A 23,353-nucleotide genomic window follows, 5' to 3' on the forward strand; every position below is an offset into this window, starting at 1 on the left:
AACAACTTACTTTAGGCAAAGTTGTAATAAGATCTATTTTACTTTTTTTATTAGTCCATTTGACGGCATTTACAAAGGATATTGGGTTGGATACCTATTGGAATCCTTTTATTATCATAGTGTACTTCCGCGAATATAGGAATTGGGTCGCATTTTTTTAATCCGCGAATAGTGAAAACGCGAATGAAGGAAGCGCGAATAAGGAGCTTTTACTGTATTTGCATGATTGCTGAAATCCCAAAGAGGAAGAAATAAAAAAGAATATTGTTTCATAACGATATTACATAATCAGGATGGATGGACAGAATTGAGTGTAAATCAGCATTGCAGGTGAACGGGTACCCTCTGTTTTTTCGTTTAGTTTTGGGGCCCGCGGTTGATGTGCCCTTAAGGGTTGGTACACCGCCTCTGTTGAAGAAAACTATGGATGAACAGAAAACATACAAATACAAAACAAAATAAAGAAGTACGGTGATGTAATACGTTCGCGCATTGTTACTGCTTTCTTTGTGGACAAAGCTGTTACCAGTGGGAGAGAGGAGCAATCAGTTTTGAATCAGAGAGTTAGTGAGCCACGTAGCTGGAGATAGTCTCCAGACCGAGTGAAATGGAATACCCTTAGCGGAGCTAGCTTCAAAGTGAACGCAATCTTAGAAACTCAAGACTCCCATCTAGTGGCGCATGGCAAACAGTCACTTCTCAGCTTCGGACAGACATAAAATATTCAAAGTGCGTATGTTGGCCACTCGTCCACTTCACTGGGGCCAAGTGGCCGCTCAATTTCACGGGGGCCGCCCCCATCAAGGTCAACTTGGAAAATAAACTGTTGGTATAAACGGAAATTATCTTTTAGTTAGGGAAAAGGAAACTGTACCACGGCCCATCTAATTGAGACATTCTTGATAATAGCGCTTCAGGGGGGGAGAGGACTAATCTCGTAAGACTCGTATCCCTCCTCTACTAGAAGGAAGAAACCAAGCGTTTCCGCCAGATTGATGAGATAATTGCAGTTCAACAGAGGGGGTCGTCGTGGGGATGTTCACAAGTGATTGTTTCGCACTGAAGGCCAATTATTGTATTGCGAGGGTTGCGATAGTCGCTGTGATTGATTAGACTCTACCCAATAGGATATCGATTCGCTGATATCCGCTACAGTATAAAACTGATAATGGCATTTCCTGTTAACTTACACTAATTGTGAAAATAGAGACGCTTATTGTGTTTATAGCGACGCTAATAAGCCGAACGTTGCCAGCGCTTGGGTGGAGACTATTGTCCACAATTTCATGCTGTAATCGTCCACGTTTGGAAACAATACAAGATTACATAATTCCATCATTGCCTGGGCCACACTATTTATGTAGCTGTTCTGTCAGATAATGCGTCGACCTCTAATTTTAGATTAAGCAAGAAATGTTGTACCTCCTTAAGTATGACTTTAAAGTTGTAAGGTCGAATTGGTTTTTATTGTCAATTCAGAGTTTGACCCTCTGAAAGAAAGGTGTTTTAAGGAGAGATCACAAAGACAACAGAATTAGGGACCCCAAGAAGGCGCCAGTTTGCTACGATCGTCTCTATAGATAATGTTACCCAAGTGTCAGGTTACCCATTGATAAAGACAAAACCATGTTTTTACAAATTATCAATGCTACGCAGTAACATAATATTTTCCTATTGTGTCCTAATTTTCTTAATAGTGTGGAAATGTGGCGGAAATAATTCTCTCGGAGGTGGGGCTCTGGGGAAGGGAGACATTCCTCTACTTTGATTCTCAAGATTCTAAGTTTCAAACTTACACCATAATGACGCTTTGGAGGGAATCGAGCGTATAACAGTTATAGATCTACGAGTTTGGAATGTATTTATGAGAAACTAGGAAAATCGTGGCGGCCATTTTGTAGGAAATCTCAGAAGAGTAAAGAAATATTTCACTACAAAGTGGTTGTTGATGACTTTAATCGCTCAAAAGCTATCGGGACCTCTAGTGATCCCTGAAGGTTTAAGCTTCATTACGATTATTAATTTCTGGAGATCCTTCGTTCACGCATTCTTAACTTACTTCTTTTTTTAAATCCTTTTTTGAGACTCTGGGAACCTTATGGTTAAAATATCCGTTTGTAACTGTATTTTGGAAATTTAGGTTATCGCCTAACAAAGTAACTAAAATATTTGGAAAACTGTTAGTTATGTGGCGCTACGGTAGCCGAGCGGTTAGAGGCGTTGACCTGCAATGCTAAGATGTATTGTTGGTTTAGTTTCCCGGTCTTTAGGTCTTAAATTTCATTTAATTGTTAATATGAGAATTTTATAGTAAAGTATGTTTGCTAGTCGCCTTCGTCCACGACACCTAATTTGGTAGTTAGAGCTGAAGCCGGCCTGAAAAAATAGGCATTACTTTACTTTGCTAAGAGAACTTTAAAGTCCATCTTTGGCCCGCTTTCTCGATAAAAGTACTTGACACCCCGTTTTTAACACTAGTCTTGTGGTCAAGCCGGATATAAGTTGAAACTTGATGGTTACGATCGGCTGGGAAGCACGATACAGAGATGTCCGTGTAGGAGGATGGTGGACAGACAGACCGACGCATGTTCACATTAGGATGTGAAGACGCAGCCGGGGAAATATGGAAATGGCCCGCGGGCACCAGCCAAGGTCGGTTTCATATCTTCATTAAGCATGTGGCCAACTCTTCGGTTCCCACGCCACTTCCTTCCTATCTTGACGGCCATCGGGTTGTCCGCACTCCTACTTTTCAGACTAGGGGCTCTTTTATTTTCAAATTTTGATATATGCCCATTATTGCTATCCCAAATATATCATGGAAATTCAACAAATATATTTATTTATATTTTTTTAAATTTTCATTATTACCGTGGGATTGCGATCGTGAAAATTTTTCGAAATTGTGTTCTGTATGTTTCGAAGGTAGTACCAGGCGCCACGGTAGCCGAGCGGTTAGAGGCGAGACCAGTTAAGCTAATATGTATTGTGGTACTCGGTTCGATTCCCGGTCTTAGGTCTTGGATTTTATTTAATGGTTAATAAAAGAAATTTACAGTAAAGTACGAGTATGTTTGCTAGTCACCTCCGTCCACGACACCTAATTGGTAGTAGGACGTTAAGTCCGTTAAGACGTTAAAACAGGCGATTAAAAGTAAAAAGTAAAGTAAAGTAATCGCCTATTTTTTCAGGCGGGGCTTAACGTCCTACTACCAACTAGGTGTCGTGGACGGAGGCGACTAGCAAATATACTTTACTGTAAATTTCTTTTATTAACCATTAAATAAAATCCAAGGCCTAAGACCGGGAATCGAACCGAGTACCACAATACATATTAGCTTCGCAGGTCTCGCCTCTAACCGCTCGGCTACCGTGGCGCCTAATAGGCGATTACTTTACACACAAGACTGTTACAAAAGGGCAACTTCACAGTGAAGTACTATCTTAGTTCGAAAATGCATTTTAGTGTACATTAAAATCTTTACACTTTGTTTTGAAAGTTGTCAACATTTATTTAATTTACACTATTCCTTGGTCTCTAACGTTCTATTTGTTCACATTCCGACAGCTGTTATTGAGTTCGATTTTGTTTGATATGTTAAATGGGAAATTTAAGTAAAATTAGTTTGCTGCGAACCTCCGTCCACTTGTACCAAAAAAGGAAACTCTGCAGGAATACTGGGCTACTCTGGATATCTGCTGGGATTTGAGTACTGAGATAAATATGTAAGGTTTTATTTATTTATTTATTTTTAAAAAACCCTCAAATTATTCTACTCCAAATAGAAATAGAAGTTGAGTGAAACTTAAGTTGGATTGAGTATGTCCATCATTGCAGACAGCAGATATCTTCAGGTGGAATTGAGTTCTTCTTGAGTCTCCGGTCTCATTAACATGTGAAATAAAAGCTAAATAAATCATGTCCATCTATGAGAGAAGATGCAACGTGTAGTGGGGGTACCTCCGGCCAGACAATAGAGAGCGGCCCTTCTTACAGAATATGGTAATCTCCAACGAGAGGGCATTGCCGTCTTGACGTGCGTGTCATCGTTGTGGCGCCCAACTTGGGGGTATTAATTACTTTTCTCATTTTTAATTATTTTTAATTAGGTAAGAGTAAGAATTAATGGTCTTATCTATTTTCCTAGATTTCCTTGGATAATACGTTCTAAATGCGTAAATCTAGAGGCACGATTGGTCACATTGGAATCAAATAAAATTAAGTAATATTATAAAAGGGGACTTTGTAAGCAACGTTAATGACTTAGCATGGGATTTTGGATTGCAAGGATTGGAAAGCGGAACTAGAAGAATGCTTAGAGGAATTCACGTCTTTAAAATGAAGTTCCATATTCCAACTAATTTCCTTTTATTGAAGGTTTATTTGTGTCGTTTGTTTAACCACCATCACTTTGAAAACAAAATACGTTGTTATCACAAAGTCCGGTAAATTTATTTTTAAAAAAGTGATAAATATTTTAAGTTTCAGTGTGAAGCCATTTGCAATATTGTCTTGGTGATGATAAAGTGATAAATATAGTGGTTATGAGCGGAGTAAAAACATTTTCATGTAAATAGACGAGCAGTTAGCGTGTAAATAGGCCGTTCCACTTTTATTGGTACTTACCAATATCTTATCTGAACAGGAAACTAGCCAATATTACTGGCTGCTCTTTGCCCACGTGACTCTCAGCATAGAGTACTTAGAGTGGAGACAGCCCCTCGGCTAGTTAACCATTAGTAATTTCTACTTTCAGTCGCTGCTATTTAGAGAAAGAATTCGACTTGGGCTAATTTCCCACTAGGTCGAATCAGATCTCCATTAGAAGAACAACAAAGAAAAGCACATTTGTGCTTTTACAGAATAATGATCGATTTTGATCAAACCTTTTTCTCCAAATCCGATTGATACATGCCGAAAAGAAATGTCAAATTTAAAGTGTCCATGATTTCCGGGTAATTCCGAGCTCTTCTTTTGATGCCTAAGTTTCTGCCGACATTTTCAAGTCTAGTGTCAGAGATACGATGGAACTAGATCAGAGTTTCATGTCACGCTTTCCCTTACTTTCCACCCTGAATCCAGGGAATAGAATCAGCGCGAAATAAGTCACGGGAAGACGGAAATATTAGCACTATTTCTGTGCCTTTCTTTGACCCCAAAGATAGTCACAATTATTCCACTGAACTGATTGCAATATCTCTGGAAGTTAGTCTCTTTAAGTGGGATAAATCAGCCAAATATGGCAAATCTAGGAAAATACATTCCTGAAAAAGGTCCATTCACGAAACAAAGGGGGAAAAAAAGGATCTGGCTTGAAAACTCTGTTAGCTCTGGCACGCATGGTTCCTGCGTTCGAGGATATCTGGAGGTGCCTGTGCGCAATGTCAAGAATTGTTATAGAAATGAGGTGATTCAAGTCGCTGGACGGAACTAACCGATGGCTGTTCTATATTTTGGGAAGACGCAAGTGTTTGTCCAAATGGCAAAGTCTTCTTTTTTCGTGACATTGTGAAACTAATATCTGTGGCTTTGACTTGAGACTTCGAAAAAGTAAGAAAATAAGAAAGAAAGACTCAAGAACAAAAATCTGGGAAAACGTCTTTTTTAGTGGACACTGCTAGCTTGATCGATTGAGGTCAAGTCTTTGAGAGCGATCCTCGTGGTAGGACCAAAAATAATCAATTGAATTTGTAACTACCAATTTGAACTTTAGGAGATGGGGGTGAAAACGCAAGACCGGAAATCTGCTCGATTGCAATACTTCCTCTTCTACAGGTAGGAGAATAAATGAGACACCAAAGGTGTTACTCACACACGTACACACGTACATATACAATATATTCTGTTTTTACTTTATAGTTATGACCTTTATTTTATTAGGTTTTATTTGAACGAGCGTGCCCCGAAGTGAAACCCAAGAAGGCAGAACCAGTGTCTGTGGTAGGTAGACCAATTCTCCTGAGCACCTTAACACCGCACAGGGAATAACCAGATAGAAGTAAATCATGGCCACACTAATTCAACTCCAGATTTATGGCAGCGATAGAGGAACGTCTCACACTTGCCACGCAGCCTCCGTGACAGTGTCTGTCTGTCACTCAGTCTGCTGTTGCCCGTCTCACTTAAGCGCTGCAACTACCTCCTTCTTTAAATAATGATTATAATAATAATAATAAAAGCTGTATTATGCAACATAAAGTATAAAATATTAAAATAAACTAAAAATACCATCTTTGCGAAACATCCATATTTACAACTACAATTTAGTGGATCTTAATCATTAAATTCTTTAAATGAGTTCATTATTTAACTTTATTTGGAGTAAAACATAAAATAATGCCTAATTTATCAGATGGCTTTACGTCCAACTACCAAATTAGGTGTCGAGGATGAAGGCGAGCAGCAAACATACTTTACTGTAAATGTCTTATCAACCGTATTAACAATTGACCAAAAAATCCAAAACCTGACCGGAAATCGAACCCAACCCATTCAAATTGCGGTCCTTATGCCTCAAACCGCTCGGCTAACGAGGTGCCTCAAATCTCTTACATCGAGGATCCGATATATTCACATTTCGCAAAAGATATATTGTTCTAGACCAGGGTGAGTAACCTTTTTAATCAATGGGCCAATTTAAATTTAAATTTTTTTTTGCGGGCCGCACATAGATTAACTCTTACTAATAATTTACGAAACGTCCGTATTGCATGTTTGAACAAGTCACCGACAAGTGTGTATCTCGTCACAAAAAAATCGCGCAGACACGGCGCGTTCGTATTGCATGTTTAAACACGTCGTCGACAAGTAACTCGCCATAAAAAAATATTTCGGTTTAGTATGTACTACCATTTTATTATAATTAATTTTATAACAATATATTGATGGGAGAAAGTCGATAAAATAAATTCAATTTTAGAAATGCTTGGCGGGCCGCGTGTTGCTCATCCCTGTTCTAGACAAAGGTGTTTAAAAAAAGGCCGATTGATAGTTTTAGATCATTTTTACACATCTTCTGGAGCATTTTGTTCTTCTCCGCATTGACTAAATATTATTACTGAAATTCATCCACCAGCAGGGGGTAGACTAATCAGTTTGGCGTAGAGATTTCGACGCAGTGCAAAAGAGAAAATAAGTGGAGTCCTAATCTATTCACCAAACCGATAAATCTACCCCTGATAATGGATGTAAGTCCGAATCCGGTCAGGGATTCAATAACCTGCGTGCCATGACGGATAAAATCAAAGATTACTATCTAAATAATACTGCAAGGGCAATTCAACGTGTGCAAATACAAGGAGTCTTCCTTAGTTTCTAAGGACAATCAGGATAGTACTTAGAAATATAGAATAAGGTTTTAATGAAAATATTTTGGCACCATTTCGATCTGAGCGATCAGCACAAAACTCCTCACTTGGCGACGAAGCACTGATCTGGTCTACCCTCCAATAGAGAACACTTTGGAGGCAATTAAAGCATTTGCATTTGGTGCAATTTGCAAGGAGAGTCTCCCAGGTTGTACGATTGCCTAACTTAGCTGTAGCCAGACTCCTCTAATTCCTGGAGTGACAGTTGAGATGTTAGTCCTAAGCCTGGATATTTGCCACAGTTTACCAATGCCCAATGCCCAATCTTCATGGATAAAGTTTGCCATCCTTCCATAAAACCTTTATCTTTTAGTCATACTTCTTATAAACTAAAGCAAATGATATTCACTTAGATAACTTAGATTGTTGCTACTCCATCAACATCTGTAAAGATAAGAGCTTATCAGCAATTAGAACAATATCATCCACGTACGCTATACAGTTCATCCTGATCTTTCCAATTCTGTTTGTTATTAACGGTGTGTAGCAAAAAAATTCCTTATTTAAATAAAATTTGCTGAACTTCCATTTTACGGGCTAAAGAGGGCGTGGTGTTACAGACGTAAGGTAGGCGTTAATAAACAGTTCTCGCTTCTGATTGGCCCTTCAACCAACCTACTTTTCACACTTCCATTCTGCACTGTGGTTGGCCAATTCTTGATTGTCAATTATTTCCATGAAAAATAAAAGATTAATTTTTTTTACTAATTTTTCCCCCGTAGGTATTTAATGAAGTATCCAAATATGTAATAAAAATTTTTCTCAATAAAAACTTGGAAAATAAAAGATTTTTCTCGCTTAATGTCTTGTTTTCTGTACTAATAATGTAAGGGTTAACAGGGAAATTGGAAATAATGGGTATTTTCTTGGGAAGTAGGTAAAAGAAAATTGTGGGTCATGTTTCACCTGTTGTTACCCGCCATTTTGTTGTTTATTTGCATAGAGGCTGCTATTTATCGATTTTAAATGATTTAATGATTAATGGTTTGATACCTCCCGTTACAATCGATGTAAGTTAAATGGGTGCTATATTTTACTGAACAAATATTTTTTACATGAAAATGGTCAGCCAGCATAAGAGTCTAATAAGTTCTAAACAATATTAATGAAACGTTTATGCTGTCAATTTACTTAATGATATCGAACTGTTACATTTCAATTAAATACATACTTTTTCGAACATTTCTAACCAATTGAAATACGAACTGAAGTAAGAATGAAATGTTGGGTACTAGCTGATTTGTGTACCTTTTGTCGTTTAATCTACCTTTATACTTAACTATTTAAACTGCAAGTTTTTGTTAAAGAGATTAATTTAAGAGGGGATCATAAATAAATAAGAGTGACTCCTCTCCCATTGGATGCACAGCTTTGAGACCCTTAAAAGGCATGACTACATAAAATTCCGATTCGAATGACGCCACATCCATGAAAATCGATTCACGCGTTTAGGCGCTACGTTGTTTACTAGAAAAGGTAACAAGAACAATTTCTGAAAATGCCGTTTTTGCTCATTTTCAGCAACTTTTTTTCTCAAAATCTATTTAATCTATGTTGTTGCTAAAAAATTACAGTTATACAGGAGGATTTGCTCTATATTTTAAGGAAAATTTGGGAATTTTATCTTTTATAGAAAAAGAGGGAAAAATTGTCAAAGTTGGGTGTTTTTCAACGTTACGCTTTTTCGTGCACTTTTTGACGATCAACCCTTATACAACTGTCCTACCGGACAGTTTCAACATTATATTATCAGAGGCAAACCCACAGGACACAGTTTATGAAACAATGCAATCTGACCGGAGAATTGAATGCCGACCTGAACTCTATTAGAAAAGCATATCATTTGGGCTCAATTTTCAGCTTCTCGATGCTAATAAAACAACTTATATATATGTTTTTTATAATTAAGCGCGTCAACGTCAGAGATTATTGGAGCCCACAGCTTTTTTTCAGTGCCCTGCCGGTCTGCGGGCAGTGTGCTCTCGCTACTTCACAATACTGTCCGTCACCGAAGCTCCTGGAAAGAGAAGGATCTAAATAAGAGAAGGAAGACAAAATCTAAGGGACAGCAGCTGGATTACCTGCTGGAATCCCTTCATTAACTTTTTCTTTTTATAGTTGCCAACATTTCGCAAAAGACTTACCAAAGCATTCCTTACATTCCTTCTGCAAAAGAAATGGAACTGAAATGAAATTTGTAATTATGAGGAGATAAGTTTTCTTTGACTTGATCCCTAAACTTGTTAGAGGATTATCTCGATTGCGGTGCTTTTGATTCGGAAGAATCAGAATAGTTGGTCCAGCCCCAGATTTAGAACAGGAAGTAAAAAAATAGAACCTCGACAATTTTATATTTACTTCAACAGAACAAATAAATATCAGTAAAAATGACCGAAAATAAACAGAGTTTGGTACACATATAGATACGAGCCTTCTTTCTGCAGTTTAACCATAAAATAAATAAATACGATATTTTCTGCAATATTTACTAAATAAAGACCAAAATAGAATGGAGAGTGCGACTGCATAAATTAACTAGATTACAAAGAACGTAAGGGACCAAAGTTGTGGACAGATTGCTAGCAAATAGTTTGCTTGGGCAATGTTTATTTTTAGCCAAAATAGTTTCAATATAATCTTGTCTTTGACTTCCTAGGTGACGTTGCCGGAACTTCGACTCAAAGCTAAGCATGAATCCAAGTTCATTTTGCTAACGAAGTTTTAGCTATTATACATTCGGTGACCATTATTTTTGTATCAAAAATGCAGGATAAGGAGCAAAAAAGAACCCATAAAAATATTAATACGTTTATTAACACGAGATCGGTTATTACAAAACAATGGCCATATTATATGGTATAGGTTAGTTTAGTTATTAGTTTTTACATGACGTTTAGCGATCGATGTTTACACTAGTCGACTAGTCTACCCTATCGGTAAAACAGGTTGTGTTTTACGCTAAAGGTTCATCCAAAGTTAATGTACACAGAACATTTTTTTCTAAACGATTATTTGCGAACTTAATTATTATACATTTATACTATATTTTTATATTCAAAAATTTAATTTGAGTATAATTTAAATTTCATTGAAAAACAGTACAAATAAATAAAAAACAGGACATTTATGCTTAAAAAAAAAGGACAGCGTCTTAAAAAACAGTACTGTCCTGCCAAAAACAGTACGAATGGTCACCGTAATTATACAGTACTTTGAGAACATCCAACTCGATTTAATTGAACATGCATAGATACTAACTCTATCGCCATGTTTTTTTGAAGAACTGTATAGAGTCAGTGTTTTATTTAAGTCCAATTAAAAACGGAAGAGACAATGCAAATGAATTTATTATTGCCGGAAGAGAAAATATATTATCCCACATATTTGATGCACTGATTTGTCTCTGATCACTAGAGTGTTTAAGTAAATTTTGAAGCGTCAAAACTGCGGAAGTATCTCTACGTCTTGAAGCAAAATTATACTGATGTTTGCAGCGGAAGAAAAAATACACTTTCTATTCTCATTGCTTAATTAATCTGTTCACAATTACAGGATGGTCTAATTTCGAAGAAAATAAAAACTAATAACTCCACATCTCCGAAGAATATATCGTAACAATCGCGCTTACAAAATTCAATTCACTCAACAACAACGTCAAGAGAACAGAGAATAATTTTCGAAACCCGATAACGCTTAGTTTTATTGTTTTGACGAGTGAATTGTACTGCTATTTCAAAGTAGTTGTCTTAGAAACACTATCCACGTCATTCAAATTGTGTTCTGCCTTCTTATTCTTCGTTCTAACTACTGATGGCGTCATGAACTTTGGGGGGTAAATCACTGCTTTTGTACTGGAATGTGTAGAGGATATCCTGACATTATAAGGATGAAGAGGATGTATTCATTTAGGAGGAACAAAGGTGTGTAAATGTGCTGTTTGTCTGTTTAATGTGTTTGGTGAAATTATTCAAAGAACGGCTGTAGCCGAGCGGTTATAGGCTAGACCCGCATTGCTAAGATGTATTGTTGGTTTAGCGGGTTCGATTCCCTAGTCTAAGCCTTGGATTTTATTTAATGATTTTAATCTTGTAAGGCGCCCCATTAGCTGAGCGGTTATAGGCTAGACCCACAAAGTTAAGATGTATTGTTGGTTTAGCGGGTTCGATTTCTAGTCTAAGCCTTGGATTTTATTTAATGATTTTAATCTTGTAAGGCGCCCCATTAGCTGAGCGGTTATAGGCTAGACCAGCAAAGCTAAGATGTATTGTTGGTTAGTGGATTCGATCCCCCTGGTGTAGGGCTTGGATTTTATTTAATGGTTAATAAAAGAAATTTACAGTAAAGTATGTTTGCTAGTCGCCTCCGCCCACGACACCTAATTGGTAGTGGACATGTAAAGCCCGCCTGTCAAAACTGGCATTACTTTGTTTAAAAGACAATCCATAATATTAATAATGCAAATAGTGAATAACTCCATCATCAGAGGTAGTCTAGTGTAAAAAATTAGAACTTAAATGTGTTTCCGTCTAACACTGCACGTGCTCACTATCTAGCTTTGCGGAGCTAACCACATTTTCGCGAATCTTTAGTTTGAAGCATCAATCCTCGAGAATTGTAATCCGAGAAAGTCGTGTGGGTGAGCATACTGAGTTCTTTTTTGAGTAAACATTGATTTTAAGTGTGGGGGAGTCTCTGAGGAGGTATTTGCAGTGTTGTCCATAGGAATGTTATTCCCATGGTAAACGTCCCATGGGATAGGATGGGATGGGACAGCACACATTTGTATTTCCCATGGTAGTCGATACATGGTAGTCGACAGAATGATACTGAATTGTCATACTTTTGAGTGTTAAAGTTAATAAATTTTGTCGTTTTGCATGTCCCTTTTTACAAGTAGTCCTATTTAGTAGACACTAAACGTAAACTTTCATTAATTTTAATAATTTTATTTGAACTGTATTCCATATTAATATTATAATGGGAATCCCGTGGGATGGGACAGAAAAATATGTCCCATGGACAAGCCTGGGTATTTGGGTTTCCCTCTGAGGGCCATTTCTGCGAATTTGATCCTTGTTTAGGTGCCGTGATGTTAAAATTCCGAGTTGCAGAATATTGTGGACTGGTACTGCGAGGATTTGGAGACACAGAAAGTCATGTGAGTGTGCACAAAAGATTTTAAAATAAAAGAACTTAAATACAACCCACAAAGGATTTTTTTTAAAAAACTATTTCTTTTATTTTTTTTGTATACAAAGTTATTTGTAGAGGTAGTAGGCGGTATAAATTATGCTGTGATTTAAGGGGTGTGTCCAGGATCTATGTTGAATGGGGTAGATATGGGCATTGTGTTAGTTAGCTGAGCCGACTGTGCCGGGGTTCCAACTGTAGTGCAGAGCTCCACCTCTCGCTCTCACTCTGTCTCTCACTCTTAGAATAAAAGCCAAGAGCTTAAGAAGCGTAATTGGGGTACAGATTAAGAAGGGAGTGAGCCGCTGTTCTGGGTGAGTCAGAGGCCTAGCGAAGTGGTGGAGCCCGTGGGAACTGACAGCACTTGAATGCGGTTGGCTAACCTCACACTAGACTGCGGCCAATAGCAATCTATGAGGGGAGTGGCCAAGCTACCGTGCAGTTCCCACACACTAACACTGACTCCATACAAAAAAATAATAAAAATAATAATTGGCCTTCCACAATTACGTTTCTCTTCCTCACTGTAGAGAAGCTGTGTGTGCTTGGAGAGAGAGAATGTACCAGTTGATCAGAAGACTGCAACCGGCTACCATCTTACCAATGCCAGTTTGATGTTTCTTGTCCTGGAGCTCAGTTTTAGTGCCTCGAGATCCTCTTAAATATTTCTCTCTTTTTTAAGTAAAGCCCTTTCTTTTCTTTGGGGAGGGGAGTTATTTTTTTTTGCTTTTCTAGATTTAGAGAAGCCCGAGCTTACTGAAGCTCCATTCCTCCAGCTCGTCTGGAGAGTAGAACTGGAGGATAGTGCATTGATACACTCACAGACAACTGTTCCAGTAGTTTTTTTTTTTTCTCAGTAAGAAGGCAGGGTCCTTTTTCCCCTACTTGTACGGCCACAACCCCCTACTGGGGCCCCCCTCCTCCGCCACCGCTGTCACTCTAGACACTCACACATGCACTTCCAAAGGGGGCTTCTGCATTCACCTGGTTCATCATCACAACTTACCACACAGATCCCTACTTCAGTTTCCCTACAAACATCAACTTAACTGCACCGCTTTTTCTTCTAGCCTCTCCAAGACACTAGATACTTCGGTATTAAAATTTTTAGTTGTTTTATTTTGCTGTTTTCTGCGTTGTTCCTACTACTGTAAACTACTACTACTACTGAAAATGCTGACCATCTGAGTAAGTTGTTTTTTTTTGCTTTATTTTAATTTTTTGATTACTACTTATATATTTCCACCAAAAATGGGGGGAAAAAATAATCTCAAATTACAGAATCGGATAAAGTTTTGGTTTAAAAAAACAGATTTGTTGAAATCAGTGGTGGAAGAAGAGGGCGTGCATGTAGATGGAGGACCCAAGGTGCGCAGTACAGTAGCTGCACAGACACTGGGCGGTGCAACACAGTAGCTCTGCCCGAGCACGGCGGGCACCCCTTCATTACCCGGCTACGCTACTGGTCTTTGCAACTCCCCACTCACTTCTAACCATCCAGCCAATCACCGGCCGATTTTTAACACTGCGCAAGTACAGTAGCAGGTGGTCATCGTCGGCACGGCCTTCTTGTTCTCTGGTCTTGTTCTTTTTTTTTTTTAAACTTCTTCTTACCGTTAATTAAGGAGGAAATAAACGCCAAGATTCACTTAAATTGAATTCTGAACCGGAAACACATCTTTTTTTGGTTTTACGGGACTTCAACACGAAAATTAATACTTCCGTTGCATTACTAACTGCAACCTAACCAGAAGACTCGGGCAAGTAAAAAAACTATCAACCTTGAGGGGGGCGCTATTTCGCTAATCATTGGTGTGGTGCTGCTCTTCTTCTTCTACGAACATTAGGAGTCAGTTTTTTAATTCTTCATTTCCTGTTAAATTGATTAAATAGGGATATTAATGGAGAGTTTCGTGAAGAATTGCGAGCGGAAGTTAGCATGAAATCATTCAAGAGTTCTCACTTTTTGTCATGAGCTTTCCTTTTAACTTAAAACCTTTCTGCACTTACCTGTAAAGTGGCATGGTAGATAGGAAACTAAGTCCTACGTTCCAACCCAACCACTGCCCTAATATTAAACTTTTCTGATAAGTTGAATTGAAAATTTGTAGCAATAAATATTCATTAAAAGGAATCAGTTCAATGGTTAACTCAGGGAGCTCACGGGTTCGAATCCAGTTGCTGGCCTTTTAGGAGCTTCTTATAAGCTACCTGTCCGGATAGTATAGACTGTGTTGTAACGAGAGAATGTTGCCTGGAGGCTGGCAGTGCGCTGGAAAAGGCTCTTAAAGCAAAACGTTTGTAATGACCAGGACTACTTGTCTGTGGCTGGAGAATATCTTTGTCTGAGGAAAAGTGACGTCACTTGGTAGTCCAGTGCTACCCGAATTTCCGTTTGCTTCTCTCTGTCTTTTTCCCCCTAGAAATTAACAAAACTAAACTGATTTTATATCATGATTGTGAATAGTGGGAATTTTCCACACATAATAATTAGTTCCGGAGACCCAGCCCAATTAGCTTTTTAAAATGTTTCCTAAATAATAAGGATTTGGCAAAGCTCTGCAAACCATTACAAGTTGTTTTTTTTTTTCAAAGTTTAAAGTTCACTTTAAGTCCCGGAACTAGCTTACCCTTCTCTTCGCACCTCATTGAATTGCAACACAATAAAAGTAGGACTTAATGATATCGGGCTCGTTAAAAGTGGACTTATGACCGACATGTCCCAGTATTTGTTTACTTATTTAAATGGGATTTCGTAGTTTTGACTCTCGGATTTGGCACACATTTACTTTGTGCCATGTGCTTTTATTTGTTTTCGTTACAAACTCATCGAGCAGCGAGATCTCTTGTTTATCTTTGCTAAATATATCACTTTGATCTAGTGAAATACATATAAAATGATTTGTTGTATAAACTAAATTGAAGAGTCGGTTTCCACATCCAAGCTTTTAACATTAATTCCTTTTTATCCAAGTTGCATGTGTGTTGCAATGGCGGTTGCTTCAAAGGAATCGGTAAACATTCAGTACAATAGGCTTAAAAATGATTATTTTTTCTAATGTTGTCTAAATCTATTGCTACCCCACATTTGACTTCATTTGTAATAATTATTGATGCCTCCATCTTCTTGTCACTCCTCAATCAAATCAAAGACTCCTTGGGACCCTTAAATGGGGCAGTCCAGTAAAGTTTCTGTTAGACAGTAATAAATAGCATTCTCCCTAGCAAGGACTGAAAGCAAGCTGCTTACCTTGGATAATCTATATCGCAGCAATAACGGCTTTGTTTTTCTTTCTTTTATTGCCATAACTTGAAGCAATCCTCCTTCAGAGCTTTGTCACAATGCTCGCAAAGTTCGCCTCCGGAATTCGCCGCCCGATTGATCCCTAACTCTTTACTGGATAACTTCATCTCACTCACTATCATTCTCCTTTATACTATTCGGCCAAATCGCTTCAAATTTCGAGTGAAAAACCACGTGGCCAGTAGCGTGTCTATTCCTTCTTACTCCGTGAAAGACAAACCATTTTTATTTTATATTTTTCATTTTTGGGCGGGAAAAATAATTTCACGTTCTAGAGTTTCTTTAAAAATCTACTTTGGCGACTTATTTGAGGAAATTGTTAATGTTCTTTTTTCATTTAATTTTTGTTTGAACATATGTTTACGTATGGAATGTTTAAAGTTCTTGTGTTAAGTGAATGTATGTTTTGTATGTACACAGTTTCAATAGAGTACAGTTCGTTTTTTCGTTGGCAACACATTGTTAACCATCTTTCGACTGCCATTGCCTTACAAAGCCCTTAATTTTTTACAAAATTGAAAATTCCCATGTTATTGGTTAAAAAAAATTTAGATTTTGTAGGAATTCTAAAAAAAAAATAGAATAAAACCACTTATTTCCTTATTTGGTGCTCGTCGCCTCAATAAAACGGTTTTATAAGGCCTCCTTTTAAGAGGTATTGCAAAGCTCGCCCTGTACTTTTATCAGCTGCAACCAGTTAGAGCGATATTGCTCGCGTTCTTGTTCATTCAATTCTCCGTTTTCGATCAGCTATGTCTTCAAAATGTCTTCCGTAACAGAGATCAGAGCTCACAGTTCCAATATTAGGTCTAGAGATCTACAAGTTTTGGATCGCTTTAAGTAACCGGCAAACCGTTTCGAAAAGTTTTTTTTTTCTATCAAACGACTGACAGGTAGACAGGTCTCGAAACTTTCATGCAACGTCGAGTTTTTAAATATTTAGGACTTATAATTTTCTTGTTTTAGTTGAGACATTCTTCCCAGGAATGGCTCCCGATTAGCCTCTCATCTTTGCGCCCAATGTTTCATCTGCTCTAATAACCCCGCATTCACATGGTTGCTCTGCGAGCTTCTTCCTTTTACATCTCCATCAAGCATCTCAACGCCATCTCTATAGTTCTTCGGCGAACCACTCTTCATTTGCTGATTGTTCCATTCATTAATCATTTCGGCAATCGTTTCACGATCTGCTTGATATTTGTCTAGCATAGTCCTCGATTCTACTCTGTTTTTGAATAGTGGAACTAAGTTCGCTATCGGCCAGTTGATTATACTTATCTTCAGGAGTTTGTCACCTGAATAGAACTTCACTCTGAAGCAATCCCAACTGTAGGAGAGTCCCACCAAAATTAAAGGCATTTATTTTAAGCAACCTCTAAGGAACAAAGTCTCCATCATTTTGGGGACATGCAAGCAATGTCCTTGCTACCATTGGTTCTCCTAAACTCTTCTTCTTCTTCTTATTCGTGTTCCCTTCTGTCCGACAACGTGGAGGACTACTCTAATTCTTTAGTGCTCCAGACTTGTCTTCAACAGAACCAAACTTGCCAGAACTAGGCATAATGCTCACTAATTACTGGAATCTCCCCAGCAAAACGACCCCGACTTCATGCGCTCAGTTCAAATTACTTTCATCCAGGACTAACGTGCCGACTGTTGATGATCAGTCACCCTAACGATCTAGCGTTCTCAGTGTGCATCCTCTAGAACTAGATTAGTACGTGCACTTGTGGCTAGTAGTTAATCACCATGCTATTATAACATAGACTAGTTTCCTCTTTGAGCGAGCAGTGAACAAGTGATTGGACCGAATAGCGAATTCTGCGATTGGTGTCCAAATCATGAAGAGGCACGTGGTTATTTTATGCCCGCTCAGTATCTGGGGATATGTCAATTAGGCCCGGTGTAGCTCATTTCACCATTATATCCACTGTTACAGTTTCTGGTGAAATAGTAATGGCCGAATGTGCCCACTACCAAGTGGGACATGCCTTCTGAAGGGGGGACTGTGGTTTGTTGCACCAAGCATTCCCTGGCTGACCTATTTTCGTTATCTCCGGCTTAGTTACCGGGCTAAATGAGATACACCACATTGAGAAGAGCAGATCTACGCTCACTGTTTAATCTTCTATTAATACATGCGCGGATGATTTTGAGCGCAAACCAGTTGCACATTAAGTCTGACCCAAAGGTGCGAAAATCGGTTGCTCAAGTTTAAAGCCACTTGGTACCAGCGGTAGCAGACGACGTCATCGACGGACCGTTTGATAAAACACACCTGTCTAATGGGATTCGTTACTTATCTATGAAGACCCAGAGTTCGCTCTTGGTGCAGGATCATCAGCATCCTTAAGAGCGAATAATATAATCTATTACGGTCCCATTGTCCAGCTGTGTAAATTCTGAGACCTTAGATTATTATTTTTAAAAAGACAATGTATATATTAAGAATGGAGGGGAGCGAAATACACTTTAATGAGCATGTGCAAAGAGAGGTGGTTTTTTCCCACTTGGTGCGTTTGTGAATGTGTGAGTTAGTGTTTGTGTTAAGATAACAATGTATATATATATAAATTAACCAAATCTTTGGGTGGGGGGAATTTTTGTGATTTGCAGATGTAATATTACTAGTTTGGGTAGACAAAGAAGGATAGATAGATTATCAGAGTGAGAGGGCGGAGAGAGAGAGAGACAGAGAGATTGTCGAGGCCATTCTCTTCGCTGGGTAGCGAGCCCCGAGTATAGTCTCTGCAGAGAAAGAGAGATCTGTTCAGCTGAGAGGAGATAACCTTGGCAGACAAGAAGAAGCCCCCAACTTGGTTGGAGAGATATTTATAGACAGTCGGTGGAAGAGATAGTGGTGGAAACGGGTTGGTGAAATATTCGCACACAAGAGCGCGCCGAGAGTGAGCTAACCAAAGAGAAGAGATTTTAAAGAGAGAGATCCAAGAAAATATATACAACAAAATAGAAGCTGAAAGAGATTGGAGAGCAGAGATACTTTGGAATAAATAAAAGTTCAAGGGAAGAGAAGAGAAGATTTACAAGAGAAGAGAAGTGGCCAAAGAAGTTTAAAAAACTCTCCTCAGAGTCTCCACACAGACACACACACACACACAGACTCACACATCCACACATACATACACATAGAAAAAGACAGAGGACCAAAGATCCTACCAACACAAACACACAGTGGTAAAAAAAGAGTTAGCGAGAGTGAGTGAAGATGTTTGCAATAATGCAAGTGGAGACTGACGAGAGGAGGGAGTTCGGACGGCGCAAGATGCGACCCAAGTGTGAGTTTGTCTGTAAGTATTGCCAGCGCCGCTTCACCAAACCCTACAACCTGATGATACACGAGCGTACCCATAAAGATGATGTGACATTCTCTTGTGAAGTGTGCGGTAAAACTTTCAAGAAACAGGACAATCTTAAACAGCACAGGTAAAGAAATTATTTAATTAATTAATTATTTTTTTAATCAATTAAATTTATTTTTTATTAATTCTCAGTTATTTATTATAATATTGCATTTAATTTAAATCTAATTAAACAAAAATTAATTCAAAGTTAAATTATTATACACTTAATACAGTTTTATTTAATTAATTTACTACTTGCTTTGTTTATAAAAATAAATAAATTTAAATTTACTTAAATTAATTCATAAATAAATTATTTTATTTAATTAATTTCCATTCATAAAATAACTTTAATATTTGACAATAATCTGAATTTATTTAATTAAAACTTTATTTTATTTAATTAAATTTGGTTAATGTTAAAATCATAAGCACTCCTATCTTATTTTATGAATTCTCAAAATTTATCGTTAAACGACTTTCTACTTCACAAAATGAATAGGGGGGGGTTTATTAAAAAATACTTTTAATTTTACTTTTTTTAAAAATTTTAACTAATATTGTAATAAAATGACGGCAAATTCTGTTCGGTCCATTGTTTTGAGGAAATTTCTTTTAATTAAATTAATTTTTTATTTATAACAAAAAAGAAGAGAAATAGCTGAGTAGCCCCAAAAAATTTATCCTAATTTTTTAACTTTTTTACTAATCTGAAAAAAAAGAAAGAAAATAGTTGTGAATGACTCACATCACTTTCTCTTACTGTGTAATTTTCACATAAATTCTGTTCGCGTGAAACTTATTAATAACTATTACTAATTAGATTTTTAGCTGTTTTCTCATTATTCGAAAGATTGGTTTAAAGTTAGCGGAAATAATTAGAACGGAAAGCAATCTCGTGTTGCATAAAACTGTTTCGTTCTTTTGCACAAGGCGGCAAACTTTAACAAGGCGGTTAAATTCACTTAAATTTTTGCTAAATTTAAATTTAACAAACAAAATAGTGTTTTTTTTTCCCTTATAAAGTCACCGTGACGTCAATTGCTGCAACTTTATTTGTAATAACTTCCTTTCTATACTTCTATTGCTTACTCAATACCGTGTGTAGTTGATTTCTGGTAAGAATACGAGTTAGTTGGACTAGTAAGGATACAAGTTAGGACAGTGATGGCGAACCTTTTGAGCTCAGAGTGTCAAAATTTTGGAAAACCCTACCTAACCTCTGGTGCCGCAGTCAATATAGAAATACTTCATAATTTTTTTGATATTTGCAATCACAGTAAAAACAATAAAGATTTATTAAATGGCCCACTTTATGGTGGTAATTGATCTGAGGAAAGATTGCCAAGATCCTTATTCTCAATTATTACCGTAATTTCTTCAAAGTACTCGCTAAATTATTTAAAATAATATAATAATTTTTTGTCGATGCGTTTCACCTAAAATGAGTTCGCGTGTCACAGGTTCGCCATCACTGAGCTAGGATGAAGTTAGTTTTGTTTATTCTTCAACCGCTTCGATAAAAGGAAGTGCCGAATATTGCGGGATAGACAAACAGACACAATGACTGACTCTACTTTTTGTACCCAAAGGAATCTTCTCTTAACTTCCCACCGGAATATGGGAGAAAGTAAAACTAAGTGGCCGATCATCGGGAAGTTCAGGACGGCAGATTTGTTGCTGATTGGCGCTCGCATTGTCAATGAAACGCTGCGATACAACTAAACTTGACATTAGTAAAGCGGTTAAGAGACAGTTTTATTACGGCTCAATCACCACTGAGTCTAAAATACTCAACAATTTAAAGTGAATGATGTTTTTAAAGAATAATATTGTGTTTACAATCACTTTAGAATGCTGCCTTATAAATATCTAAGTTCTTTCGAAATTAGTAGCATCATCAGGTCCGACACTACTTTCTCGTACTGTTACCTAAAAGATCTTTTGTTGCCCTTCAAGTTAATCCTAGATTTGTGTCTGTGTGTAGATGTGTGGTCAGCGTAACGTAAAAAAACAAAAAAAAAACGGAAAATCACAGAATGTTAAAGTTTGATAATCGATCTAGAGATCACGGGAATGAAGTTTAGGGTTTCCGTTAGAGCCACTTTTCTGAATCGATTTTTCGAATCCAATTAGTAGACCGGAAATGCTACTGCTGTAATTTTTTGGAAAGGATTTTCCTGAAATCAGTACATAGAGGCTGCTAATGAACGCAGCAGTCGATGCGGCCGGAAGAACAATCTCTACCTGCAGGCTTGTAAACTTTATTTGAAACATTTTCCGGTAAGAAAGGGGTTACAAAAATTGGGCATTAAAATGCCGATTGAGTATACGGTTCTAAATAGCTGCGTAAGTATAAGATCAGTTTACTGGGGAATGCATCTGAATAGAGAACCAGTTTGTTCTGAGTTTACTGCAGTTTTGTAAGCGCTCCTCAAAAAGGATTTCCAAGGGTGAACTTTGACATTTTTTTTTTGGCCCATAACTTTGGTCTGTATTTGTTTCTGAGTTTAGCTTTTTTGGTATTCTGAGTCCCGAGCTGTTACGGAACGCTCATTTCCACCTTGTCTATACTTTAACATCATTTATATTTTAGCTAACATTGTAGAAAACATTTTTAAATTTGAAATCTCGTTTTCAGTACAAATTCCTACTTTAAAAATAATACTTAGTCAACTAAGATAGAGAAAGTAATGTGAGCGATCACACGAATAAATTGTTTGGTGATTCCTTCACTTTAATTCGACTACATTTTGGTCGATTGTAACAGACGTAATATTTCCTTGCAGTAGATGAAAATAGGTTTGTATTCTTCGAATTTCGAACCTTTCTAACTTAAATTTTTAGAGGACACTCACACGATCTTATTGGCTGTAATCTTAAAGTTCTTGATCCTGAATTTACTTAAAATATGTTTGAGTCTTAACAGAAGGGAAGTAGCCGCAATAGACCCTTCGTGTTTGAAGTTTTTATTTCAAGAAAATCTCAAAAAAGCGGAAATCTATTTCGTAAAGAGGTACTTCCGGTTTAGGAATAATCAAAAATAGAATATTCTATTTATAATATATAATTTAAGCACCACGTTCAACCCTATTTAGTGTATTAGTGATAGAAGCGTAGATTATATGACCGTTTGAGTGCACTAGGTGTTCTAATTATATGTGGAAGCCGTTCAGGACGAGTACTTCCGGTGGAGACGCGATATAGAACAGTTAACACGACCGCTTTGCGTGCTCTTACTAGCAGAAACAGGAACAGCAAAGGAAATTAGTAGTTTAAAAAAAAATCCATCCGGCATTTGCAATTCCTGTGTCTCCTCTTACTCAGGGCGATCATTACTCAGAAAACTGAGCCGGAAATCGAATTTTTTTTTTTGAATATTTTAAGGGCATCTTTCCCCTCCTTAAACGGGACCGTTACGCGACGAGAACGGCAAGCCGGTAGTAACCATTTTCTTTGGGGCAAACCCATCTTACACGAGATGGTAAGTCCCAATTCATCGTTTTGTATCATATTTTGGCATTGCGCTCAGCACCATTTGCGACTAAATATTGTAAAACATAAAGAGATGTGATTGTCAAGATAACCGCATCAAGTGACCAAAGTTCTAAATCAACGCTACGTTTACGTAAACAGTTCATTCATCTAAATAAATGACAACTCGCTCGGAAATTTGGTTAAAACTGAAAAAATATTGCCGCTTTTGTGGCGCCACGGTAGCCGAGCGGTTAGAGGCGTTGACCCGCAATGCTAAGTTGTATTATTGGTTTAGTGGGTTCGATTCCCGGTCTCTAGGCCTTGGATTTTTTATTTAATGGTTAATACAAGAAATTTACAGTAAAGTATGTTTGCTAGTCGCCTCCGTTCATGACACCTAATGTGGTAGTTGGACGTAAAGCCTGCCTGAAAAAATAGGCGATTACTTTACTTGATTGCCGCTTTTGAAGAAAAACATGTTGAATTGAAATTTCCAGTATTCCGGTACATTTTCCGTTTTTAGTAAAACTTTAAAATAATATTTTCGAAGAATCTCAAAAATTGCACTTCCCGCAGTAAGAGAAAGTTACAAAAAAAATAGATTAATTAATTTTAATCTAATTCACAATTAAATTAAACTGCACTAAATAAT

The 23,353-nt window shown here is 37.5% G+C and overlaps 1 protein-coding gene across 4 annotated transcripts in view; it reads left to right on the forward strand.

Annotated features, from left to right (window-relative positions):
* drm (odd-skipped family member drumstick) overlaps positions 1–23,353 on the forward strand; it is a 31,789-nt gene that overhangs the window by 3,579 nt on the left and 4,857 nt on the right. For 2 of the 4 annotated variants that reach the window (XM_074123592.1, XM_074123593.1), the window contains exon 2: positions 18,479–19,306. In XM_074123592.1, the coding sequence (XP_073979693.1) occupies positions 19,089–19,306 (218 nt within the window). In that variant the 5' untranslated portion in view covers positions 18,479–19,088. Of the gene's footprint in view, positions 1–13,096; positions 13,747–18,478; positions 19,307–23,353 lie in introns of those variants that run through there. The other 2 variants (XM_074123590.1, XR_012457154.1) reach the window with 2 other exon arrangements.

This window comes from Rhodnius prolixus, unplaced genomic scaffold, assembly GCF_049639745.1.
Source record: "Rhodnius prolixus isolate KJV_2025 unplaced genomic scaffold, Rpr scaffold_14, whole genome shotgun sequence".
In the NCBI taxonomy this organism is placed as follows: Eukaryota; Metazoa; Arthropoda; class Insecta; order Hemiptera; family Reduviidae; genus Rhodnius; species Rhodnius prolixus.